General features: G+C 48.4%; 1 protein-coding gene across 1 annotated transcript in view; it reads right to left on the reverse strand.

Annotated features, from left to right (window-relative positions):
- Positions 1–326: 326 nt before the first annotated feature.
- The window catches only part of COL6A3 (collagen type VI alpha 3 chain), a 57,817-nt gene continuing 31,474 nt past the window's right edge, over positions 327–26,669 (reverse strand). Inside the window, 36 exon segments of the mRNA XM_030951866.1 lie at positions 327–1,109; positions 1,220–1,390; positions 4,189–4,242; positions 4,359–4,538; positions 6,066–6,140; positions 7,688–7,942; positions 9,399–9,679; positions 10,430–10,538; positions 11,604–12,173; positions 12,176–12,301; positions 12,799–12,898; positions 13,463–13,956; positions 14,097–14,108; positions 14,222–14,258; positions 14,351–14,383; positions 15,002–15,064; positions 15,199–15,261; positions 15,358–15,393; positions 15,516–15,566; positions 15,753–15,815; positions 16,022–16,084; positions 16,762–16,824; positions 17,105–17,167; positions 17,688–17,723; positions 18,477–18,530; positions 19,215–19,280; positions 19,670–19,732; positions 19,898–19,951; positions 20,059–20,103; positions 20,222–20,248; positions 21,118–21,189; positions 22,115–22,168; positions 22,566–22,658; positions 23,869–24,014; positions 24,346–24,424; positions 24,912–25,258. Of these exon segments, the coding sequence (XP_030807726.1) occupies positions 1,069–1,109; positions 1,220–1,390; positions 4,189–4,242; positions 4,359–4,538; positions 6,066–6,140; positions 7,688–7,942; positions 9,399–9,679; positions 10,430–10,538; positions 11,604–12,173; positions 12,176–12,301; positions 12,799–12,898; positions 13,463–13,956; positions 14,097–14,108; positions 14,222–14,258; positions 14,351–14,383; positions 15,002–15,064; positions 15,199–15,261; positions 15,358–15,393; positions 15,516–15,566; positions 15,753–15,815; positions 16,022–16,084; positions 16,762–16,824; positions 17,105–17,167; positions 17,688–17,723; positions 18,477–18,530; positions 19,215–19,280; positions 19,670–19,732; positions 19,898–19,951; positions 20,059–20,103; positions 20,222–20,248; positions 21,118–21,189; positions 22,115–22,168; positions 22,566–22,658; positions 23,869–24,014; positions 24,346–24,424; positions 24,912–25,258 (4,139 nt within the window). The 3' untranslated portion in view covers positions 327–1,068.

Genomic DNA, 26,669 nt, shown 5'->3' on the forward strand with positions numbered 1-26,669 from the left:
GATGGAGATTTCACAACCAAGACATCTCTGTTTCCACCTTTTTTCCAAGCTGGAAATCTCCAGGTTGCCAGCAGCCTCTCAGTGCTGTCCCCCTGAATACCCTTACCACATCTATCCTCCCTCTGAGGAACAGTGGGATTCCCCCCAAAATAATTGCTTTCCAGACCCTAGAAAATTATTCCATTGATACCCACACTGGCTTTAACAAAGACAAACCCACAAGTTTCTCAAAACCTCCATTAGACTTTATTTAAAAGTTCTTTGTATAGACTTCCTGACACAGAATCCACAATAAAAATAAAACCCCCCCCTCCCTCCCACTGCTCCCCTTCCCCAGACTGCTTTGCTTTGTATTTTATAAAACATACAACATCAGAAGAATGCCAGAGGCATCCTACACCACAATTTAAAGATTTGTTAACTGAGGCCTTGGTCCCAGCAGTGCATTTGCATTTGGAAACTTTGCTTCCTTTTCCTTGCTAGTTCAGTTGGCCACATGTGGTACAAATGCATACAAGAGATCTAGTCTGAGACTGAATCCAGCAAAAGGAGAAAAAAGAAAAAAAAACCAAAAGAGGAAGAGTGGAAATGGAACCAATTTTTTTATCAGAATCAGCCACTCTCTTACACAAAGGCTTCCCCTGTAAAGTTACGCTCAGTTATGAGAAGGATAAAAGCAAGCAGGTAACAAGTTGCAGTGAAATTATTATGATTTTTTTTTTTTTTGACTCATTTTTGTGATGCCTTATATAGGCAGACAGCCAGAATTGGGGGGGAAAAAAGGCTAATTTAGAAGACATGTTGAGAGACAATAACAATCTGCATTTGGGTAAATATTTGGCAATGTTGAAGCTATACAATATAACCCGGGCACGTGTAGCACTCAGTCCACAAACAGTTTAGCACCATATTGATAGGTCATGCAGCAAAACCCTCTCCTCGGGGTTTGCCTGGGAGTTAAAAGCATGAAATATTACAGTGCAAGGTTGTCTATACCCTTAGCTTCTATAGGGGCAAGGTGGCAAAGGTGATGCTGTCTCAGAGGTAAGTGTTGGCCGGCCCCTGGCTCTATGTCCCCATCGCCGCCACCGCGCTGGAGTTGATGGTACCTGGTGGGGAAAGAAGGAACAAATAAGGTTTTGATGCTGGATTTTGAAGGAAGACAAACTGCCAGGCTCAGCAGAGGGGGGATGCCAAGGGTGTGGCTGGTCCCTCTTACCAGGGGTGCAGAGTTTTTCACATTCTTTCTGCGTGTTGAACCTGTTGTCGTTGCCGCCGCAGCCGCCGTACCAGAAGCGGGCGCAGCTCTTGGTCTTGGGGTCGTAGTACCACTTCAGCACAAAGTCCCTGCAGGTGCCCTCGTCCTTCTGCAGCCGGCAGACATCCATCACTGTGGGAAAAACCAGGAGCAACAGGGTCAGTGGCGCTCCTGGGCGAAGCACAGCCTTTTCTGAGTGCGTCTGCAGGGCAGGGCTGGAATGCAGGCTGGGAAAGGGCATCCGCAGCTCAGACTGTGCAGTCTCCTGATTTAGATGACTAAATCCCATCTCCATCTTTGCAAAGAGAACCTCTTTCTCTGGAGATCACCAGTTTGTTTGTCTCCTGTGCTGCTGCCATGCATCCAGGAGTGATGAAGGAGGAGTACTGCATGGCAGTGGTTGCCTGCAAATCCCTTGGATCTGTAGGAAATGAGTTGGAGAGGACTGGCTGGGCTGCAAGGCAAGAAGTACTGGCACCATTAAAATGACTGACTTCACTTAAAAGAGAAATTTTCCATGTGAAGATGCTCCTGAGTCCACCACATTGCATCCTGCATTCCTGGCTGGGTGAGCGGGGGACAAAACAACAGAGCGCTCGGATTGTGGCAAAATGAAATCGCCAAATCATTTTTAAAAAATAAAATTAAAAAAATATCTGATATCAGCCACTGACTTGCCATCAGGTCACACACCTCCCTTCACACAGGAAAGGAGAAGGAGCTTGTGCCACCTGTGCTCAGCACAGCATAAACACCACAGATAAGGAAGGGGGAGTCAGAAATCAGTATTGACCTTCCAGTTCAGCTTTGCTTTTGGGCTCCTACAGCCTAAGGCTTCCCCATGCCTTAGGCAGGCTCTTTGCCTTTTTTATATCCAGATTTTCTTTCTCCAAAGCCCATCTCCCTTCTTCCCCACCTTCCAAAACACTGAAATCCAGCAGATGTGAACGCAGGAATGACTCTACCCCAAACCCTGCACAGGAATGAAATCCAAACACTAATCAAAACAGAAGGATTTCTTTTGTGTATATAACCTAATTTGCCCCTATTTCAGTCTGAAATGAAACAAAAGCTTACCCAAAATTTTCCAAGAATTGATGGAGAGCAAGAACTAGGGAGTTAAAATGTGTTTTGAGCTGTAGCACGTTGAAAAGATGGGGAGAGACAGGGTTTTAAGTCATCCCACGGAGAAAATGTGTGCCTGGGCTCCTCAGTTACACTTAAGAGTTACTTTTGTCATGGTAAAAAAGTTAATAACAATAAAAAAAATAAAACCATAGAATCATTAAGGCTGGAAAAGTCCTCTAAGACCCTTGAGCCCAGCACTGCCAAGCCCACCACTAAACCATGCCTCATGTTCCACATCTACACATGAAAAATGACCTATAAAAAGTCCATAATTAATGGGGATCACAGCATTTTAAAGGCTTTCAAGGGGAAGTGGGTCTGGTGCACGTTTTTGCACCCAAAGTGCCTTAAAGTTTGGGAGCTCAACTGATTTCTCATTGTTGCACCTGCTAAGGGCTGAACCCAGAGCCTGAGCACCTTAAAAGCTGAGCTGCACTGAACTCCTGTGTCCATTTTCCATGTGGATTCCAGCTCTGGCTTTGCAGAAAATGGAAATGGAATAAAGTGAGCAGAGCACAGCGGGCAGAGACCTGAACATCCCTCCAGGGCCCCAAGGCTGCTTTCCTTGACTCTGTGCCCAGGGCAGAGCGGTGCCAAGTTGATGAAATATCACTTTAGCCTCAGAAACAGTTGCTGGAAACATCATCAAAGCATGTGACAGAGATCAGAAGGGGCTGGCCTGTGGGACAGGGCTAGCAGAAACTCGTGCCCTCCAGAGAAAACCTCATCAGGGAGGCTTCCCTGCTCTCCCAGGGTGGAATCCTGCTCTGGAGTGAAGCTGTGTGCTGCTTCCTCTGGCAGCAAAGTGCTCAGATTACAGCCAGAGGATCCATGGTGCCCATTTGCATCCCCAAAGCACCTTGAAATCCCCTTCTGCCACCCCAGACATCTCTGTGGCTGGCGGTGGCCGCTTCCTCCTTTCCTCCACATCTTTGCCAGTGACAAAAATTCCCGAATACATTTAAGGATCCTAAAATGAACCTAAGAAAGGCAAATGAGGTGGGTCTGTAATTTGCCTTTTCCAACCCTGCTCTGCCACTGCAAGGACTAAAGCCCTGCCTCTAGATATCAGAGTTGTCTTCACTCCTTGGTTTCCCTCCAAAAAAGCTCCACAAAGGACCCTAGAACACCTCTGGGAGGGGGAGGCTGCTCTGATAAGGATTTTCTGGGCTCTGTTCCCGTCCCAAGCCCTTGCTGAACCAACACAGGTGATTTCAAGCCTCTTCTCCCTTCCCAGGTCTTGAAGGGGTTTGCAAACATAACCCCTTAACCTCAGAAACTCCTTGAGGAAGGGAGGGCATCGCCATTTTCCTGCAGGCTCCTCCCTCAAGCTTGGCTTTTCTCTTTTGGTGATGGAGGAAAACGTCTCCATGCAATGCCCAAGCCCCATGGAGTCACTTTCCATCAGGTGTTTTGGTTACAGGCAGAGAAATGTTGGGAATTCTCTGCATTCCAGCAGAGGGGTGGCGCTTCTTGGTCACACAGAGATAACACAAACCAGTTTGGGACCATGCCACGCTCCAGTTCAGCCACCCCAGGTCCCTGATGAAATCCAGGGAGCTTTGCCACCCAGGCTGTGCCAGCACAGCACATCCTGGTGGGACAACACACATGCAAAGTGACTGGCTCATGCAAAGCAGATGGAAGGGCATGGACGTGTGAAGGAGCAAGTGAAAACTAACTCTGTGCTACTTTTGATCTGGGGTTGGATAGGCTTGGATGCATGCTGTGAAATGGTCAGGGTGAAAGAATGGCTTTGCTTTGTTTGTGATGATTCATTTTTTTTGGAGGGGGTGTGTTACCTGATGAGAATCTTTTCTCAAGAGGTGGCTGCTGCATGGCTTTCTCATCTGCTGCTGGAGGAGGAAAAAGTGCACGGGTTTGGATTTTAAATGGTATTTTCTCTCTGATCCAAACATCATTTGACAACAGGGCAAAATGCAAAAAGGGTGAATCCTCATGGGGTACTTACATGGCTTTAAGCATTTGTTATAGCACTCAGCTTCGGTCTCAAATCTATTGGCATTACCTCCACAGCCACCATACCAACCCTGGCTGCAGAACTTGTGTTTGGAGTCAAAGAACCACACAATCTGATAGTCCTTGCACTGCATGCCCATGTCAAAGTCCAGCAAGCAAGGGTCTGGCCAATCTGCATGGCAAAAGGTGCAAAGGTTAAGTGATTCTGAGAGGGTTAAAAGCTGAAAAAGCAAAGAGATTGAAAAGAGAGGGGGAAAATGGAAAATAAAGTCTGGGTCACGAATGGTGGCATTTCCCTCTTGTGTGTTTTGTCTTGCTTTGCTGGATACAAACCTTCCTCAGCCTCCTTTACCTCTTCTTGCTCTTGGTTTTGTCACAGATCCAATCCCCAGATCCTGGGAGCAACATGGTGGGAACTCTTTATTCCCCACTGGTGCCCTGAGGACTGAGCCCTCACACAAATCCCCCCACCCTGTCTTCAAAGCTCTTTGTCTTGGCAGTGACTTCTAGTCCTTAAGTGTGTTTATCTCTAAAAGCAAGTTGCACCTGGCATATGTGAAGGCTCAGTGAAGACTTAAACATATGTTCCTTTCCTGCCCCAAAAATGATAATTTAGGTCCAAATCCCAGAGTTTTTATTAGCTATGCTGGGCTATCCATGCTATTTTACCCATACAAGGAGGGCAGAGTGTGGGCTTTCCTCCAAAGTCTCTGGGAATATTTACACATGGGTGTCTCCCATGAACTAGAAGAGGTTCAGCTAAACCCACCCCCAATTCCCTGCCCTCTTTAGAGTCTTCATCCCGTTGAAAACCTTTGGATTAGCGTCCTTGGGGAATGCTCCCCCCAGATTGCTGGCTGCCATAAATCCTCAGGCAGAGGCATCTGCTGCAAGTGGGTCAGCAAATGGAGTTGAGATGGAGAGGTCTGTGCGGGAGTGCAGAGCAAAGCACTCAGCACATCCCTTTTCCCTGGAGCAGGAGAAGCCCACACACCTGGTTTGCCAAGGGCTGGTGCCAGGGGGTTAAACAAGGGGTTAAATAAAGCCAGGGGGTACTTGTCACCTGGTGGGAACAAGGGGGGATGAGGGGGGTGGCAGTGGCAGGGAGAGGGGCCAAATGAGCAGGAGCACACGGGAAGGGAAGGATGGTGGATCATGCAGGAAGGAGAAATGAGTTGGTCCAGCACAAGCCCTCAACCCCTCAGCTGCACAAAGCTCCAGTGGTGCCACCAGCCAGGCATGACTGAGATCCATGCTCATCCCACTCAACACCAGCAGCCAGAGCTCCACAGCAGCTCCACAACTCCTGGCTGCATTTCCCCGTGCTCTCAGACCACTTTGTGAAGAAAATGAGCCCCAGCACAAGCAAAATGTCTGAAGGAAAACCCGGGAGCGATGATTCGGGGATGAGTTTTGGATGGCAGATCCATTGTTGGCATGGCTGCAGTGGCTGTGCTGCTGGGTGAAGGCTGAGAGCCCTTCCAGGCCCTTGGAGGAGGGGTTGTGACACTGATGGCGTGTGACAGCACCAGTGTGATAAGCTTGATGTCGCCCAAAGCCATGAAAAGGGGCAGAGACCCCAAAGCAGGGCTCTGACCCTTGCTGCCAAGGGTGTCACCAAGGCCATGCTCAGGACTTGCAGATCCCTTGGTGTTAGTGGCACTGTGAGCCCCCAGCCCAGCAATCCCCCCACGCTCACCGCTCTCAGGCCCTTCCAGTGGCTCAGTGTTGAGCATCATGTTGGCCAGGGACACCTGGGACTGCGCCTGGGTCTCTGTGGGGGAGGCAGAGTCACTCAAGGGGAAGGCAGCAGCAGCAGCACCCTCAGGAGAGTCACAAACAACCCCCAGCCCCTGCTCCAGCACAGGCACCAGGTCTGGATCTGTTTAGCCCAGCACAGACATAGGAGAAATGTTTATTGGAGGCAGCTGATGGGATGGGCAATCCCCAACTGCCCAGCTGTGCCAGGATGGGATCACCTTCCCTCCCCAGTGGCTCTGCTTGGGCTCATCCTCAGGGATCACCACAGAGGAGCATCCCCAGGGCCCCATGGGGCTGCTTTGGATGGCCCCACTCACCCCACAGCATCGACAGGGCAGGGGTTCAGGGGCTGGCTGTGGCCTCTCTGGAGCCACTTTAGCTTTGGTCTCCTGGCCTTGGAGATGGCAGAACAAAAATGGCATCCCCCCATGGAGGCAATCCCTGATGGATCTGTACTCTGTTGTTCCCTCAAGGGCTCCCTGGGAGCACACTCCTCCCATCAGGCCTCACATCCCTCTATGGTGAGGATTGGCACAGGTATAAAAAATTCCATGGAGGGGTCTGCAGCCACGGGAAGGGCTGGATTTGCTTTTCTTTAGTGCGTGGTTTGGCTGTGGCTAAGGGGGACAATCCTACTCAGTGTCCAGGTCACAGCTTGCCACCACTGCCTACTCAGTTTATTCCCATTCAAGGTTGATTCCATGGGAAAAGCAGCTTCCCTGGGCATTGGGAGCTCCAATCCAGCACATGCAAATGTTACTTCTACCCACTGATGTCTTTTCTCAACATTTTTGTGGGCATGTTTATTGCTTGTGAAGGTAAGGGACTGGTCCAAACCCACTGAAGCCAGAGGAAAGGCTCTCCGTGGGCACTGGAATTGTCTTGGGAGTGCCAGAGGAAGCCAGACATGGCACTGGCAGGACCAGCACAAACTTCACACCACCAAGCCAAGTCACCTCTGTGCCAACTGTATTAAAAAAAAAATTGGCTGTGTCTTAGACAGCAACCTTTGGCCATGCCAGAGAGTTTGGTGATGGATGTGTACACATGGAGCTTGGATCCCCAAGGGACTAAACCTTCTGTTTCATCTCCTCTTTGTGGGTTTTTCTGGGTAGTGTGGGAAGCAGATCAGTAGCTATGTGACTGGCTGCTAGGGAGGCAGCTTTTCTTGCTTATTTTGAAATCAGGCTGGACTGAGTTTACCAGTTTGACTCATTATTAATTGCAGTAGTGCAGACTGGGCCCCCACCAAGACCTTTTGCACCGATGTACAAACCCTCCAGCACGTAACAAACCCACTCTGGGACTGCCTTTAATGATCCCACATTCTGTGCTGATTTAACCCCACTGGAGTGCAAACTCCCATTTTTCAGAAACACATTTACTATGTCTCATACCCTGCTGGTGACAGCAGACATGAAGTGACACAACTTAGCACAGCCAGGGCTGCAATTTTTGTACCAACTTATTCCCGATCCCTATTCTTTTTTTCCCCTCCCACTTTTTGTGCCCACTTAATGAAAAAAAATAAATGCCCACATGCTCCTGAGAGTCACTTACTCGTGCTGAATGACCCTGTGTAGGTTACTTTGGGCTGGGATTTTTGGGAGCCAGTGATGACAACAACATATTTCTGCCCGCTCCTGAGCCCCCGGATGACGTGCTCGGTGCCGGTCAGGTTTTGCCTCTGCACGAGGGAGTGATCCTGTGCCAAGGTGACAGTGACATCAAAGGTGCTGTGGGGCTCAGGGCTGGCCCAGCGCAGCCTGGCACTGCTCTCGGTGATGTCTGTGATCTGGATGTCGTGGGTCTTTGCTGCAGGGCAGAATCAGAATCAGAGTCAGAATCAGAATCAGAATCCGAATCAGAATCCGAATCCGAATCTGAATCCGAATCCGAATCTGAATCAGAATCAGATTCAGAATCAGAATCAGATTCAGAATCAGAATCAGAATTAGAAGGGACACCAGGCAGTGAATGAAGAGGGAAAAGATCTCAAGGAAGAAGTGCCTCGGTCCTGCAGGACCTTCTTTCCATGGCAAGTGCAAGCCAGGCTGGCACTTGGCTGTCTCAAATGCCCCCATAGGGGAGGCTTTGTTTTCCACAGATCAGATGATTCACCAAGTGGTTTATTTATCTTTAATAATCTGTTGCAATCTAGCAAATCAAAGCCCCTTTTTTTTCTTTTTTTCTTTTTTTATTTGCAAGATTCTCACAGCTTGAAATTCCCAGCGCTTTCCCAACAGCTGTAAATGAGCCCAGTCAGATCCTTCCTTCTCTAGGGTGCAATGGATTCACTGAGCTGCTGAAGACCTTCAAGCCAAGCCTGCCTAAGAGTGAACATAAAATCACAGACTGGTTTGGGCTGGAAGGGACCTTCAAGACCATCTCGTTCCAAACTCCATGCCATGGGCAGGGATATCTTCCCCTACACCAGGTTGCTCCAAGCCCTGGTCTTGGACATTTCCAGGAATGATAACCTTAACAGGTCAAAGAAGATGTTTTGGAAAGGTTTTTCTGCTCTGGCAGATCACTGGATGAGACCTTTATAAACACTGCTTGAAGCACTGGTGAGGCAAGAAACACCCAGAAAAGTTTATTCCCCTCAAGCTGATAAAAGCATTAGCCTTGCAAAAGCTGATTGCTTTTATTTACTGCTTTTTGTTAATTATTTAGGCAGGGACTTGCCATCAGTGACTGGATGAGCTTCCCTGTGCTTTTTTGGTTTTTTTGACACATTTTTTGAACACATTTTTTGATCCTCACTCAGCTAGTGCAGATCTGCCTGTACCCCCTTGCAAAAATACCCCTTTTTATGAACTGTGCTCACATGAAAGAGGCTTGGCATTCCTAAACAGGTCTGCAGACTGATCCATTGATGAACTAACTATTCCTATTAACTGAGAGTTCAAACAATACCATTATGTGAATCACCATTAATAGCAAAACTTAGCCAAGGGGCAATGCTCCAAGGAAAACATGGAAACAAATGAGCCACTAGAATGAGTCACTAGAAAGAGAAGCTCTCTGTAGAGGGATGGATTGATCCTGCTTGTGTTTTGCCTAGGGGCACCCATTCTTGCACAAAATTCTTAACGCAAGTTGGCAATGCCCCAGCACAGACTTCCTGATTTACATCTAAAACCGAAAATTGCCCTCTGGGTGACATTTCCCACAGGAATAATCCTCTCAGGGGGCGAGAAGAGCCACAGCCTGCTGTGTTTCAGCCTCGAGGGAGGCCCTGCCCACACGGGGAGAGCCGCTCACGTACCGCTGTGTCTCCTCCTGCCGCCGGCCGCGGTGCCCGTGGCGTTGGTGGTGGCAGCCCGGCCGCTGGCTTTGCTGTGCGTGGTGGTGGCACTGGCTGCTCCCTGGGCAGTGGCGTTGCCCTGGGCCACAGAGCTGGCTGGGGTGGTCTCAGGGGCTCTGGCTTGGGCCGTGGTGCTGGCAGGAGTGGTTCTGGCGTGGGCACTCGCCGCTGGCTTGATGGTGGCGCTGACCGTGGTGCTGGCAGGGAAGGTGCGGCTGGCGGTCGCGTTGGGAGCCACGAACCTGAGCAGAATGTTGGAAATGGAGGTGAGTTGATGTAAAAATCACTGGCAGGAACCCACCTGAGGTCAAGAGTCTTTGCCAGCCTTAAATATTCACTCTTCACAGTGAAGAGTGAAAAGTGCTTAGATCCAAGCAGTGAAAAAGTGCCCCTATGGAAGGTGTCCCTGCCCATGGCGAGGGGTTGGAAGAAGATGTTCTTTAAGGTTCCTTCCAACCCAAACTGTTCTGTGATTCTCTTATCATCTCTCATCCCCTTATTCTGATAAGGGTGAACTCAGCAGACAGATCTGCCTGACTTCAAGAGGCTTGGCCTTCTGAAGCCAGGACAGCTCTGTGCCACCAGTGAGTCTGGGTGACAACAAGCTTTCACTTCTCTTCAGAAAATATTAGCATGTGTGCTGTGCTGGATTCTGTGTATCAGATAACCCAGGGCAGCCCAGCCTCTGAAAATAATGTTTGGAGCAGAAAGCCCCAAATTCAAAGTAATTTCTGGAATACCTGACCTACACAATCAAAGTCAGCATATATTTCCTTCATATTTTTATACATCTATAAACATGAAATTTACCCCAAATTTAAAATGATATATCACCCTTTTCTACAAGATATCTCTGTTGCTCTTTTGACACAGCACTGGGGGAACCAGTAAAATTAATTGAAATATTATTAGAATTATATTAATTAAAAGACAATCCTGATTTTTGAAAGCAAAGTTGCTTTTTCTTTCCTTTCTCCCAAAGCATTACTCACACTGCTTTCTGCCCAACGAGCACAGGGTGCTGGCCCTGGACTTGCTGGCCATTCTGGAGCCACTCACACTGTCTCCTTATCTCTGGAGACAGGTAGAAAGCAAATTCACCTGGAGACAGAGAGAGACATTAAATACTGGAGCTGAGGATGGTGGATACCCACCACCAACACATTACATTTATTTCTTCTTAATTAAAAAGAAACCAAAAAAAAAAAGGAAATAAGTTTCCTTTTCTTGCTCGATGTTTGGTTACTGCAACATCCTGGGATGGGAGATTTGTTATTTCAGTTTATAAACATGAGGGCTTTAACTACAAGAGGGCTGTTTGCCTGAGTCTGTCACTTATAAACACATTTCTTGTAACAGGGCACTTCCAACCACACAGGTAATCAAGAGTTAGAAATTTCCAGGACTGCTGTAAGCAGTAAATGGAAAAAGCAAACTGGGATAACCTAAACATTTATTTCCATATGTTTGCTTTCTATTTAGTGCAAGACATTCCTGAATCTGTGGTATATCAGCCCATTGATATGGTTTCCAGGAATTTTTGCTAAAAATTAGATTTCCTAAAAGAGGTCTACTTCTTATCCTTGCTGGATGGGTGTGTTTAGGATCTGGAGGTCCAGCCTGGGTTCTCTAGCTAAGCTGAGATGTAGATTTTTGAGGCACAGTCAGCACGTCCCAAATACAGCAGCTTTATTTATCCCTGAGCAAAGAATCCTGTACATCTTGTCCTTAAATCTGCACAGAGCAACTCCAGATCTCAGCCTGAGCCAGCCAAGGGCCTGCTGGACATGATGTTTATGCTGAAGTTGGGAAGAAAGATCTGCTGGGTGTTGAAGGAGCACCGAGGAAGTGCTGCAAAGGGCCTCAGCAGGACCTATGTGAGAGGCAAGCCAGGTGGGATGAGATCAGAATTCACAGGTGAGCCCATGGACACCAAGGCAGAGCACACTGAAGTGCAAACTCTACTTGGTGGATCAACATGGAAGGGGATGGGGAGGCCAAGGTGAGCAAAACCCAGACATACTCAACTAGGTAAAGTATGAGCAGCCCAAATTGCACCAAACAAAAAAAAGGAGACTAACTTCAGCAGATGCTGCTGCTCAAAACTTTTCAGAGGCCATTTGCTGCCCCTTCCATGACACTTGGGCTGCAGGATGTTGCACTTACTTCTGATAAAGGATGGCAGCAGCGTGCCAAAACGCAGCAAGGGCTCTTCATGGAGCTCTCCTGGTTTATCAACCAGCTTGAAGAACACATCGTTGGGCTCACTGGCGAGGCTGTAGATGTTCTTGGCATTCACCTTCCAGCCAATGCCCAAGATAACAAAGAAGTACCCTTTGCATTTTGCACTGATGACAGCCCTCTGCAGGTGCTCGAGTTCTCTTTTGTTCACCTTTCCAGTCATCATCAGAACGATGACTTTTAGATCCCGAGGGCTCGGCGCGCTTTCGAAGACATGAGCGATTGTGTGTTCGATTGCACTTCCCAGAGCCCTCGTGCCGTGCAGCTGGGTCATTTGGTTGTGGAGGTAATTAATGATCTTCTCTTTGGATGCATAATCAGTTAGCGAGAACTCAGTTTTCACTGGTGGGAAGCTTGAGTTGGTTTCGTGTTCGTAAGGAGCTTGCTGGAGAACAGCCACTCTGGCATGGTGCTGGGATACTTTTGGCTCTGAGCTGATTTCCAGGTTGGTTACAATGTGGGAAATGTATTTTTTCATCTCGCTGAACTGCAGGGGGTGGTGGACTCGGAGCTGTCCAGGATGAAGGCTATGTCCGTGTCCACATCAGTGGGGGCTGCCCTTCTGTCTCGGAAGGAAGGTCTCTGGCCAGATCCAACACAGCTGGGATGGGGGTCACACACATCTGGGGAAGAAACACAGGGGGTTGGTTTCACCTGCAGGACCCAAACACAACCCTCCCTCATCACTGTAACCACCTCTTGTGTCACATAAAATACCATCAAGCCCTGGACATTCTCCAGTCCATTGCTCAATACCAAAGTCATTTCATCCCACAACACATTCAGTTATGTGTTTGGTATTTTTTATATGCTCCTTTGTCCAAGGGGATCCCTAAAGCAGTCTGTCATAAGTGGCAGAAGGCCATCTTTTAGAACACTTAGCTATCAGTATTTAGGCTGTAAAAGCGGCAACCAGACACAAAAGGAGCTTCTCTTTACAAAGCAGAGAACGCCCAGCAAAACTCATTCACAATGCCAATGATTTCCGCTCAACCCAAGAATCCCTTTGTATCCATCAACAGAAGGGCCGACTCCCAAGTTGGGATTCCCTTCTTTACAGCCCACTGCTGCGTGGCCAGAAGGATTTGGAAGTGTCTAGAGGAGAAATTGGATGCGTTACCCAAACAAATGTGACAAGTCAAAAGCCTCTGAATGGTTTGATTCAGCTGACCGCCGCTGGTTGGAAGAACAATGGCGTGACCAACCGCTGTGTTGTTGATCTGGTGAGAGGGAAACAGAAACACACAGAGTCAGTAACGCTGCCTTCTGCTGCTCTCAGCTCAGGGGAGGGCAGGGCAGCCCACAACTCTGAGGAATTCTCTGCTCAGCACAATGCTCTTGGTGGATCCCTTTTGTAGGAGCCTCGTGTCCCCGATGTCAGTTTAGAGCCACAAACTCTAAGAAAAGGGACCACTTGAACCAGTGCTCAGTGAGTTTATCTGGGGCTTTTTCGTGGCTTTCAATCTCTGTCTGTCCACTCTCCCTCTGCCAACAAAGCTAATGTACTCCCACCTTCCCACCCTTTGCCTTTCTGTCAGACTTTTCCCTCTGTTTCATCCCACATTTGAGCCATGGCCTGGGAAAAGAGTGGTCTCACTAGCATTTCCCAGCATGTGCTGTGGGCATTACAAAATTAGGGTTTCCCTCCTAATAGATGGATGAATTTAGCCAGCCTTCCACATTTGAGAGGCCCTTGAAAGCCAAGCATTGCTTGTGGCATCCAACACCATGAAACCAGACCGAGGGCATGAGCAGAAACTAAAGAAAGGCTGAAGGACCCCAACCTCCAGAGCTCTGGCAAGCACCGCATCCTGCCTGCTGGTGAGGAACACCGGCACAACCCCGGCGTCGTAGAGCTTCAGCACGGCATCGTTGAGCTGCGGGGACGCCCTGGTGTCCCCGTTGCTGAAGAAGACAGCCACCTTCCTCATCAGGAAGCCACTGCGGGCACGCTTGAAGGTGTTCCTGGCCACGAAGGACATGGCGGTCTCCAGGCTGCGTGGCTTCGTGGTCAGCGTTGCCTGGAAGTTTTGGATCTGCTGCAGGAGGCTGGATTTCTTCCTGGAGTCAGCAAAGCGGATCTCGGTGGTGACCTCGTTGTTGTAGGTGACCAGGGCCACCCGTGCTCCCCGGGGACAGTTGCTCTCAGCGATGGTCAAGTTGTTGACCACTCTGAGCACGGTTTGCTTCATCCTGTTGAAAACCTCCCTCACAACGCCCGAGGAGGTGTCAATAGCAAAGGCCAGCTCAGTTGGGAAGACAGGGCACTCCTTGGGACCTGTTGGGGAATGGGCATCAGGAACAAGTCATGACTTAAGCAGCTGTCAGGATCAAGGACAGTGTCCTCAGTAAATTCTTGATACATGGGGAGAGCAACATGCAGCCACCCTAGGGTTTAAAGGACTGAATGAGACTTACCATAGCAGCAAGCTGTGGAAAAGATGGAGAGGAACAAACAGCTTGGTCAGTGCCATTCTTGTAACATGATGGGCAAATAAGGGTAGAGAGAGGGGGGCTTAGCAAGGCCCTGAGGAGGTACTCACGGCATTTGTCTTTGATGTTCCGCACCAGCGCACATTGCTTTAGGAAATAAAGAAAGAGGGGGAGAGAAATATGTCACACAGCCAACCCAGGGGTGTTCCAAAACAAGAGAGAAATTGTGCCACACTTACATCTCTGGATTCTCCTTTCTCGCCTTTAAGGCCCTGTTTCAAAGAATGAAGAGAAGTTGAGTGCAAAGTTTATCTCCAGGGTGCCTTATGAAACATGTCAGAATAACTACTGAGCCATGGGAAAATCTGTCTGTCTTCAGCTGTGTTTCCAGCAACAAAGTGCAGGGCTCTTCTGTGTGAGAAGCAAACCTAGCTGAGGCCAAACCCAAAAGGGAGGTTGGAACTGGATGTTCTTTCAGGTCCCTCCCAACCCAGACCATTCTATGAGTTATGATGCTCCAGGTTCACCTTTGGCCTTTCTAGGGAGCCTTGTGCCAGCCAGATTTGGTCATGCCCCTATCCTGACTGGGGTGGTGAATGATAAAGAGATGAGAATCTCCTAGAAGGAATTTTAAGGGGTGTATTGCCATGGGGAATTCCTAATGCCCAGTAAGAACATGTCCCTTGAGTTTTTCCTTTGGTTTGAGGAAGGATAAATATTTGTCAGTGATAAACAGCTGCTTAAAATTTTATAGAGACACATCCAAGACAAATAAAGAGGGATTTCCCTGACTTGAAATCAGCAGGAGACAGTGATGGACTTATTTTTCAACCCCTGGAACCCACAGGGACCATTACATGAAGCCAACCAGCAATGCAATGAACACTTACAGATGGCCCAGGGTATCCAATCTCTCCTTTCTGACCAGGTGTCCCAGGTACTCCTGCATCTCCCTAGAAGAGAGAGCAGAGAAATCCCCTCCATGAACATCTGCAGGAGGACTCCCAGGAGCACTTGGAGGAAAAGATGTGTCCATCTTTCAGGGCATTCATGCAGAAGGGAAAATTTGTACCATGGTCCAACTTACTCTGCGGCCTCTGTTTCCTTTGGGGCCAGGGCCTCCAGCAACACCACGGTCACCAGGTCCACCCTAGGAGGGGAAAATCACAAACAGCAGCTCTAAACCTGCACAGACCCATGGAAAATTCCTTGGAAAATAAATGCACAGTTCATAGGCTGCACCCACCTTTGGCCCTGCGTAACCTACGAAGCCACGTTCTCCCTGAAACAACAGAAAAGTTAATTTGGATATGTTCTAGAAAATTCCCTCATCCATCTGCACTGGAGGTGTTGGCTGCTTCCTTGTCCTTGCTGAGGAGGGGGGAATGCTGAGCACACACCTACCTTCCTGCCTTTAGGACCCGGGCCACCAATTCCATCTCGTCCATCATCACCCTAAAATTGGAAAGCCAGAGTCATTAATATGTAAATGATATGTGATATGTAAACAACTTAAACCCCACAGGTCCAGCAGCACCAATAGAAAGAACCCACTGAAGCCACAGGGCGTTGTGAAACTCTTAAATGTTCCTTAAAATTCCTTAAGTGTCCTTAGAGGCGGGAGGGCATGGCCACACTCACCATCTCTCCTCGTGGGCCTGGCTGTCCATTTGGCCCTTTGGGTCCAGGGTTCCCAGGCTCACCCTAAAAAGAGGAGCATCTGTTAAAGGATGTGCTGAAACCCCAGGCTGCTCTGAGCCTTCCCCACCCCATCAACACTGGTTTGTTCTCATAGAGCATTCTGCCACACTGTGCAAGCCCAAGAGGTTCATCTCATGTGTTTCTTTAAGCCCATGCAAAATCCAGCAGCTTTTCAATGTTGCTGGTGCCCAGTGCTCCTGAAGACATACCTTCCTTCCCAGGGGACCAATCCTGCCACGTTCTCCTGGGGGTCCTGGAGGTCCACTCCCAGCCTGGAATGGAAATGAGGAGAGGCATGTTGGCAATGTTCAAGGAAACTCAGGTACCAGGAACTAGGGAACTGGATGACCACAGAAATCATGTACTGACTGCTAGGGCTGGTGTCTCTCAAAACACCTCAGGAAATTCAGAAGTCTGCTTCATGTTTGGGAGGAGCTGGAGATCTAGCTCAGTTCAATGCAAATGCCAACAGCAATTTCTATTGTCCCTAAGAGAATATCCATGGGAAAGCAGGAGGGGGAAAATCATGCTGGGGGTGGGGAAATGCAATGTGGCTTTGTGTCAAAGGATGTGGCTGAGGAATGCAGCAGGAGGGAGAAATAAATACATGGGGTGGCCCCTGCAGGCATGTGAGATGGTCATGCTCTGGCTTCAGAGGATGAAACATCACAGAGATGCCCCATCAGCCACTCAGGGATCCTCTTTAACTTAAATTGCAATAATGAGCCAAACTCTGAAGTCCTGACCCCTCTGTGGTTGCTTTTAGCTCTTTCTCTTCTGTAACTCTTGATCAAGAAATCCTAAGCATAAGCTGAGAAGAGAATCATGCTGGAAGAGAGTGTTAAAAGAGATGGGACTAGAGCTGGAGCCCTTGGAGAGGGGAATGTGAAGACACATTGGATCTTATTAGTTCAACAACAGCATGTCTGGGAAGCAGCAGAAGGATTACCCTGGGTCCAGGGACACCCTGCTCTCCTCTGATGCCTGGTGTGCCAACCTGGCCAGGAGGACCCTGTGTGGGAAGAAAAGAGAGTGTGTCAGCACACGTGGGCAGAAACACACCAAGATCCAAGGGGAAGCAAATTCTGTAGTGTCTGAGAGATGCTCTGCAAACACATCACACCTTGGCTGGTGTGAACACAGCAGCAGGCAGGACGGCCAGGCCACAGCACACCCAAAAACACCCAAATCCCAACAGTCTTTGTGGGTGAGACTCTCTGGGGAAGTGGCTGTGATGAAGTAACACCCAGCATCATGAGGCAAGGCCTTCCCTCTGCTGTGCACTCACTGACCTGTGGCCCTCGCATGCCTTGTTCTCCAGCTGGCCCTGGCTGGCCAGGCGCGCCCTTGGTGCCCTGCAAGTATAAAACAGCACAGTGCAGGTTAGCATGGGAAGATGTGCTCAGCACCATGGGAAGGGAAAGGGGAGATCAGGGTATCCACAGCTCCACAAAGTGCAGGGAAGAACAGATTTTCAGTTGGGCTTTTTTTTTTTTTTTTTTTTGGTGATAGCAGACAATAAGCACAGTGATGGTGGGGGCAATTTGCCTCCTGCAATTGATGGGCATCAACCATCATGCCTTGGCCCTGTTACACTGCCCCAGCAGCACACAGGGACAAAACATCTGACCAGGGAATGCTGTGGGAGACAGGCAGGTACGTGGACAGCTGGTTCTGCACCGAGTCCAGCAAGGAGCACACAGGAAGATGAGGAGGAGGAGGAGGAGGAGGAGTTGGGAAATTTGGAGGAGAGAGGAGGCAGAGAGGAACAAGCAAAGCCTGCATGTGCCTTCTCTTTGCACATCCCTCTGGGTGCTGAAGCTGCCTGGCCCATGGTGTGCCAGGAGCCCCACGTGTTGTCCCATCACCACCTACCTTTACTCCTATGGGTCCCCTTCGTCCTGCCATGCCCTGCAAAGGAAGGAACAACGAGGCTTGTTCAGCTAATATGTAAGCACACCTTTCACTATTGTTTTTAGATAAATGCTTTTTATCAATGCTTCTTTTATAGTCCAAAAATTACATTTGGATGTTTTAAACCACTGGGGGAAAGGGAAATCCATATGGTCAGATCTCTTAAATCAGACTTGGGCATGTTTTCTCTCTCCTCATATCCCCCACGAAGGCGAGCTGCTCCCTCAAGCATGTAAGGAGTGTGTCACCATCCCTGGGACAGGAGGGACATGCAGCAGGGAACACATCCCAGACATCCCTGCTCCAGCTCAGTTTTTGCCTTTCCCAAAACCAGCAGCCAAATGCAGATGCATATCATGGAATCACAGACTGGTTTGGAATGGAAGGGACCTTCAAGACCATCTAATTCCAATCCCCTGCCATGGGCAAGGACACCTTCCACCAGACCAGGTTGTTCCAAGCACCATCCAACCTGGTCTCGTATATAAATCATGTGTAACTCCACTGATCTGAGCACTGAGTTATTTGCATGGGAATAAATTCGACTTTTAAAGTCTCTACAACAAGCCAGGAAGCCATGAGGCATTTTCCTTTTGGGATTTTTTTTCTTGTTTTTGGGGTGGCTTGCTGGGTTTTGAAGTTGAATTCCTGATGTTTGTGAAACAAAGTACATGGAAAGGAAGGAGGGGAAAAGTTATGGTCAATCTAAGCTTGGGCCTTGCTGACTGGAGGTCTGGCAACTCTACTCACCCTCCTCCCCACTTCACCGTCTTGGCCCTCCAGCCCTGCCGGTCCAGGATCTCCCTAAGGGAAAAACAAAACTCAAGTGAGAGCCCTGAGATGAGCAGGCACTGGGGAAACAGATTCAGTTCTCAAAAAATGGCTCCTTTCATGCTTTCACACAAGTTAATAGTCCTGCCTTTGATGAGAATCCTTCTAAAAACTCAGAGACTTTCCATCAAGGTTTCTGAGCCAGCAGAAGTCAACATTCCTATTCTTTGGGAAATGCCTTCTGACAAATTAAGATGCATTTTTTATTGTGAGACTATGTGAAAACAGGTGGGTTTTGAAAATTTCCAAGTAGCATGTGGGGTTTTTTTTCTTGAAAAGGTTTCAGGTGAATCAGGAGGTTTAGATTTGGTGTAATCTAATCAGTTCTCTGCTTTTGTATATGACCCATGAGACCATACAAAGGTAATTTCCAAGTTCTTTTCAGAGGCAATATCCCAAAAAGGCATTGTAAAATAATAAAAAAAAAATTTAAAAGGTGCTTTTTACACAAAACATCTTCTAAACTGACATCTTCCCAGAGAAAGTTTTGGTTGCAAACCAACAATATTTTCTAGTGGAAAAAAGTATTTCCATCTGACAAGGCACAATGAGTTTAAGGAACTTGCATCTTTTTGGCAGCATCCTTTTTTCTCCCATTCTCTGGCCCGTTCTGTTGTAAAAACCAAAAAACAACACAAGACAACAAAGAAATTTTACCATTGGTCCAATTTCACCCTTTTGTCCTCTGGGGCCCCGTTGAGTATTATCAGCTCCTGAATCTCCCTGAAAGCAACAGAGCAATGAGAAACATCTGTGTAAGTGCGACATGAAAATTAAATCTCATAAACTGCTCTGCTAGAGCTGAGAACCAACTCTTCTTTTTTCCTTTTTGACTGAAATAGATGAAGTATTGCTGGTGTTTTCAGACAGAAACAGCTTTTCACCTGAGAAGTAAAACTGAAGAAGACAAGGAAGGGGAATTTAAATATGGTGAAACAGTGATTGACGGGTTGGTATCATGCGGTACCCATGTGTCACCTCTGAGTCCTTGCTCTGTCATGGGGACTGCCACTGTCAAACAGCATTTAATAATCCAGAGCCACCCTCTCTGATGAGCCCAGGATCAGTGGGAAGTAGGTGGAAAATCAAGAAGATGCCTTAGCAGTATTTACCGGATCTCCACGGAGCCCACGGTCGCCTCGTTCCCCTCGTTCACCCTTGATTCCCTTATCTCCCTGTGGGGAGAGATGGAGAGTTAGGAAGAGCAGCTCTTGCTTGTTGAAAGCATCTCTGCCCAGCCCTCAGCCCTGAGGGGAGCACGATGGCTTTCCACCCTCCCCTGGCTCAAATCCACCTCTACACCATCATTTAGCCCCACTGTAAAAGAGATTAAAGCCTACCCTCCTGCCAGAGTATCCCTTCTCTCCAGAGGAGCCAGGCAAACCCTTGTCTCCCTAAAAAAAAGAAAACTATTTTAGAATATTTGCTACTTCCAAGGTGCTTTTCAGACACTTGACTGAAGCATCAAGTCATTAAGAGAAAAACAATTAAAATTACTGACCTCTTCTCCATCAATGCCATCCAGACCCATTTCTCCCAGTTCACCCTGTGGAAGGGAGGCAAGGGGCAAATGCTCACTGAGAGGGAGGGGGAATGGGGAGGGGGATACTGATATGCCACACACTCATTATCCACTGCTGTGGCATGAGGAAATAGCTCCCTACCTTCTCTCCTGGGAATCCCCGAGAACCCTAAGGAGATAAAAAAGAGAGTTACTCCACTTTTGTCCAGCTCACTGCCATAGGGAGCAGTGGAGAAGGAGGGCTAGGCTTGATGGCAGACCCAGAGCCATGACCAGGACAGGACTTTCCCTAATTTCTCTTATATCCATGTTTGTCTTCAGCTGCTTCCCCAATACTTGTGCCAAGATAAAATATGTGAGGCATGGGGGTGAATCCAGCTGATCCAATAAAACATCTCACTCCTCAGCCACAACTCTTCCTTCACTGACTTTCATTTCTCCCTGCACCCATTTTTATGTTAGTCCAGAGCCAGTCTTAGTGCCTTTGTCCAAGGCTGAACAGATTTTTAATGAAACTCAGCATCTCAGCTAATGGGCTTGGTTCATGCATTCCTCTTCTCCCTGCCAGAGGATCATGTGGTCAGAGCAAATGGTAGGAAACATCCCCTTAATTTCACTACTTCCCATAAACATTATATGTTTCACCACCTTTTCTGGCTTGGGGCACAGCTGCTGTCCTGGAGCATTAGCTCAAGGTCCCTCTTTAAAGCCTCAGCCATGGCTCACACTTGTCTCCCTGTTCCCCAGCAGCAGAGTTCCACCCACTCACTGTCCCAGCCCTGTGCCAAGACACGCACATCCATCCCTTCCAAACCTTTCCCCCAGAGCCAGACTGCAGAAGATCCTTGTCTGTGGATTGAGGCTGGGTCTCTGGGCTGCCTTTCTGCTCTTCACAGCAACACCAAAGCCACAACAGCCTCTGAAAGCCCTGGTGCCTGGCCAGGTGGACACAACCACTCAAGTGTGACCTCCTGAAGCAGCAGGAGCTACCCCTGGGGGACTCCCACCCTGCTCTGAGCAGGCTTGTTCCACACGTACCTTTGTTCCTCTGTGCCCGGGGCATCCCTGGAAACCTTGTGTCCCATTCACACCCGGAGGTCCACGCTCACCCTGGTGCATAAAGGGGAAAGAACAAGTCAGGAGTTGTCTGCTAAGCCTGTTTCTGTGGCTACCTGTCACAGGAGGTGGCTTGGAGGCACAGGAGCAGCAGGTTATGCCTGGCCACCCCACCATCTCTTGCCCACAACGTTCCTCACGTAGTGAGACTGCAAGTGTTCATCATGGAGAGAGAAACATCCTTCCCAGTCCCTCAGCTGTGAAAGAGCTCTGTGAAACTTCTCTTCCAAAACTAAAATGATAAGATGAAGCCCTCAGAGCTGTGCACAGATGTCTAATCTCATCCTGAACTTCAAGCCCCAGGAAAGCATTGCCTGGCATGGGATGTCTCACTGCAGCCTTTGGCCCCTCCTGTGCTGCTGGAAAAGCCATGAGCACCGTCAGCCCCTTGGCCTCAGCTTCACCCCTTGGGAGTGATGCATGGAGGGATGTTTATTCCAGGGCTGACGTGGGATTCATGCAGAGTTTGGATGAAAAGTGTTAGTATGAATTCATGGGATTCACGTTGTCTGCCGTGTGAGGGATAGGAACATCACTTTTGGTTCCACTTTTGGACTAGCTCAAATCTTTCAGCTGCAGGTGGTGTGGATAACTTTGGCATAGGCTGCACATTTGATGAACTTGAGGATTTTGTTTGCCTTGGGGAATAGCACAGAGATGGGTGGCATCAAATAATGAGACTTATTCCCCCATTATCCTTCTCCAGCTCTTGAGAAGCTCCCTACTGACTTTCTCTTGGGAGAAGCTGGGACCAGCAACTCAGCACGTCAGGTGTGGGAAACTCAGAGTTCTGCTGCCTCTTCTAACCCACATCCACATTCCCAGCAGGAAAAAAGTTTGGAGGCTTTTAATTTAGTGGAAACACCTCCAAACACTTGACTATGGTGAGGTCCCCATTTGAACAAGGGCCATCACTCACCGGTCCTCCTTCATCACCAGGGTAGCCTCCGTAGCCAAGATCCCCTGTGACACCCTAGAAGACAACAAAGAAAATTATTAACTCCCTTCATGGTTCTGCGGTTGATATTCAAGGTTTTCTTAGATAAGGACAAAGCAGCTGCTTGGCCATATGTGTTAATGAGAGATACAATCTCCTTTTGATATCCCTAAATTGTTTCACAGGATGTTTCACCCTGTCTTTCCAGCCATTTATCCCTGCCCTCTTGGATGTTTTGCAGCACTGAGGCTGTGGGGAAAGGGAAGAAGAGCAGCTCTCTATTGCTCTGCATGTCCCAGGGTCAGTTTTCAAAGGGGGAGAGTAAATGGAGCTGATCTCCCCATTAACATCACCCACTGCAACTACAGGACCTGCACGTCACCACCAGGCTCCTGTGCACAGGGACTCCTCATCCCCAGATGGAGTGACCTACCTTTGGTCCTATAGGGCCTGGCACACCTCTGTCCCCCCTCTGTCCTGAGCACTTGCAGGGGACCTTGCAGCACGTCCTCTCTGCGATGTTGTCCTGCAGGAAAAATGGGAAGTGAAAGTATTAGAAACATGCCAGAGCCCCAACAGCTGATTTTGGACATCAGAGGGAAGGGTTTAAACAGAAACTGCGTGGGGCAGGAGTGGATGTAGTAGGACATCAGTCCCCAGAGCTGTGCCTGTCACTAAAGAGAGAAATCCCATCCCCAAAGGAAAAAATCCAGGCTGTGGAGCAGGCCACAATAAAGTCTCTGCAGTGAGCAGCTCACCAGCAACCCACAGGCTGAGAACAATTTGCAAGCACACAGTAAAGAAGAAAACAAAAGGTTAAAAAGAATGATATGGACTCAGAGAAACCACAGCTTGGTTTTACATCATCCAACAGAAAAAAGAGGGAAAAAATCACTTTCTTTGCCAAGTACATTGCTGGCTGCAAACGTTTCCTGCCAGCTTTGCACATTTACATTTTGGAAGGATTTTTCTGGGCTGAATTACCTGGGGAGGGGCTGAGGACCAACTCTTATCCCAAAACCCAAGGCTCACTCACAAGTGGCTGCATTTTGATTTGTGGGGAAGTGCCCAGCAGGTTTACCACAGGGACCAGTGGTTAAGCCCAATCTTATTAAATCTATTGGAAAAGGAGCTCAATCATGCTGGTAGCAGCTGAGGAGGTGGGAGGAACTGGACATACTGAGGCTGACAGCAAGTTAACACTCGAGAGGGACTATGCATTGGGAAAGAAGTAAACCTAAGAAGAAGAAAGAATCATGGAATGGGTTAGGTTGGAAGGGACTTAAAAGGGCAACTCCTACATTTGTTAAAAGCATGTCTAAAATACAGGCAGTGCATGAGATCAGGGAAAGAAACCTCGAAAGCAACGCTTCTACAAGAGGTTTAGCACTGACCAGGCACAACAGGGCATTACTGTAAGGCTAAAAAAAACAACAGTGTAAACACAGGCAGAGGGCGGGTTTTTTGGCACTACAGCTTTTGATGGCATCTTATCCCATCCCATTTGACCTAAAGCCTTGGCTGGAGTAGGGTTTCTTCAGGAGTGGGAAGAGACTGTGATCTGCTCTGAACTTTGTTTGCTGTGGCATCTGTGAAAGGAGCTGACGTGAGGTAGGGAGGGGAGAGGAGCAGAGCCAAGAGGGTGTAATCCAGCCACGGCTCAGCCCCGCAGGACATCCAGCCGTGGGCTTTCCTCCAGCATTACAAGGCAGCACTGCCTGTGCCAAGTTACTTACAAGCTGCTCTGCCAGCTCGAAATCCAAGTCCAGCAGATTAACTCTGAGTGGCCTGTTGTAGGTGAAGCCACGGCCAAACTCCAGCTGCATCACTCTGTCAAAGTTGGTCACTCGGTCCAGCCCGACGAAGATGAGAGCGTTGACTCCTGGCAGGGAGAAGCAGAGGGGGTTTTGTGATGGGGAGAGGTGCTAACCATGTGTTATCACCCTCCGGTGTGATATCCACATCTTTGATTTCTCCTTTTCAATGGAGAACAAGCATCTTCAGACACATCCAGTGCAAGTTGCCCACATGCTTAGGTGGCAGCAGGCAGCTAAAACATCACAGGACGGCAGTGAAGAACAGCAAGTGCATGTAGAGCTCACAAAATCGTTAGCTCTTATTATCAAAAGCAGATGGATTTAGGAGAAGTGGTGGTAAAATGGGCTACATGTTAACATGGACTATAATCACTGCCTGGAAGAGCAAAAAGTTACCTTCTGAGTGTAAAGTAGATGAAGCAGCCTCCAGCTGACTTATTGGCTCATCCACACCATCAGTAAAATGGATTATGACCTGGGAGAGAAACAAATTTCTGTCAGGACCCAGAATATTTCAGGCATGAAACACAATCTGTGTGCAAACTGAAGGGCCTTTTTCCAATGCTTCATCTGAGAGAAGGTGAGGGGACTTCTACACCTTTTCCAGGCCATGAAGCTCTGCATTCCTGTGCCAAGTTCCTGTACCTTCCTGCTCCTGTACATCATGCAGGTGTTGCTAGAGAACAACACAGGAAATATCTGGAGAGCAAGAATTTGCAGCTAAGCAGTGATTGTGAGAACTGGCTGAAGTGATGCCCATCAATTGTCAGGACCTTGGCAATGCAGGGAGAGTGCTGCAAACAAGCAGGGTTTAAGTGACTAAATTTATGGTGGATAAATTCAATTAATTAAATTAATTTTCAAAAATATATTATGAATTTAGAGTTTCTTTACCAACTAAAGGACACCAGAAGCCAGCTTTGCCGGCCAGTACCACCCCAGAGGCCTTGGCCCTGACTCACCTTGGTGCTGCCAGCGGGTGAGGACCGGAATTTGCTCAGGTAGGACCTCAGTGTGTCTGCCCTGAGGTAGTAGGGCCCGCGGGTCCGCATGTCCAGGAACCTCTCCAGCAGCTCAGGCCGGTACTCAGAGAAATCCAGCCCCTCCACGGGTCCCCCCTGGGCCTGGGCCATGATGGCCACCCTGACGTTGGGTGCCTGGTTGCCAGTGCAGCTGATCTTCTGCATCTGTGTTATCCTGTTCAGCACAGACTCCACTCTGGACTCCAGGGCTCGCTGGGAAGTGAAGATGTTCTGGCCGGGCCCAACATCACTGACATCAAAGCCAATTATCACTTCTAAGTCACAGTCTGAAGGGGGAAGGAAGAAAGAGAAAAGAACATCATGGAGCAATGCAATGATTGGTTTTCAATTTCTAATTACTCTTTTAGCAGTTAATGAGGACACTGCATCAAGAACTGATACCACTTGCTGCACAAGTGCCTTCTGTTTCCTTTCACCATAGCAATGATAACCTGGGAAAACTTGCCTTTTATTAATTTTCTTTTTTTAATTTTAGCACTGGGATGAGCTGCCTAAACCAAGTCCAAGAGAAATTTGCATTTTCATCAGGCAGCTAAGACTGCTTCTCTCACTCTCCAGCACATGGAAACCTGTCAGTACTTGTACAGCGTGCACCTTCTGCCTGTGCTGGAAGTGACACTCAGAAAATCACAGGCAGTTGTTTGGATTCTCTTTGCTATTAGCCTGGTTAATGTCTTAACCACACTTGGGATAAGTTAATACCACCAGCAGTGGTTTGCTTTTCCCAGCACTCAGTTTTTCTTCCCAGCTGGAGCTGCTGCTCAGCTCAGGGCTGTTGTGCCTATCTTTCCATTTCTCCAGAGGTTTAGGAGACGCCTCTGCTTAAAGTCAGAGGGCTGAGGCATGATCAGCTGTGCTGGGAGTAGGACTGGCTGTAATGTAGTAAGTAAAACCAGCTGCTGGGAGCCTGATCCGACAGCAATACCAGCTCACTTACTCACCACAATTCCCCTGCTTGGCTTCTGAAGTAGCCAGATCATGGGATTCCTTCTTAAGGCAATTTTACCTTGAACTACAACCACTCGTGCTCTGCTTTTTTCCTCATACACCTGTCATGAGATCAGGTGGGCATCCTGGCTGATCTGGCAAAGGAAATTCTTTTTTTCCTTCCATTGTCTAAAGGGGTTACAAGAGAGCTGGACATGGGCTTTAGACAAGATCCTGGAGTGACAGGACAAGGGGGAATGGCTTCCCACTGCCAGAGGGCAGGGTTAGATGGGATATTGGGAAGAAATCCTTCCATATCAGGGTGGGCAGACCCTGGCAGTGGTTGCCTAGAGAAGCTGTGGCAGCCCCATCCTTGGAAGTGCTCAAAGCCAGGTTGGACAGGGCTTGGAATAATCTGGGATAGTGGGAGGTGTTTCATGGTAGGAAAGTTGGAACGAGATGGTATTTGGGGTGCCCTCCTACTCAAACTATACTAGAATTCTATGACTCAGTGATTTCCAGCGTACCATGCATGCCTGGATGGCCAAAAATTTCAATTATATTGTAATAGACACAGGGAGGGGAAACAAGAGCCATTACTTTTCATTTTGGCAAAGGAACAAGTTGGTCTGTCACAATGATACCGGTATCATGTCTCTGTGAGAAAGTCCAAAGTGAGATTTAGTGCAAAGGCTAAATGTGGTGGTAGGAGGCCAGTGATTTAGTGCCTGGCTGTCACATCTGAACTGA

This window comes from Camarhynchus parvulus, chromosome 7 (genome assembly GCF_901933205.1).
Source record: "Camarhynchus parvulus chromosome 7, STF_HiC, whole genome shotgun sequence".
In the NCBI taxonomy this organism is placed as follows: domain Eukaryota; kingdom Metazoa; phylum Chordata; class Aves; order Passeriformes; family Thraupidae; genus Camarhynchus; species Camarhynchus parvulus.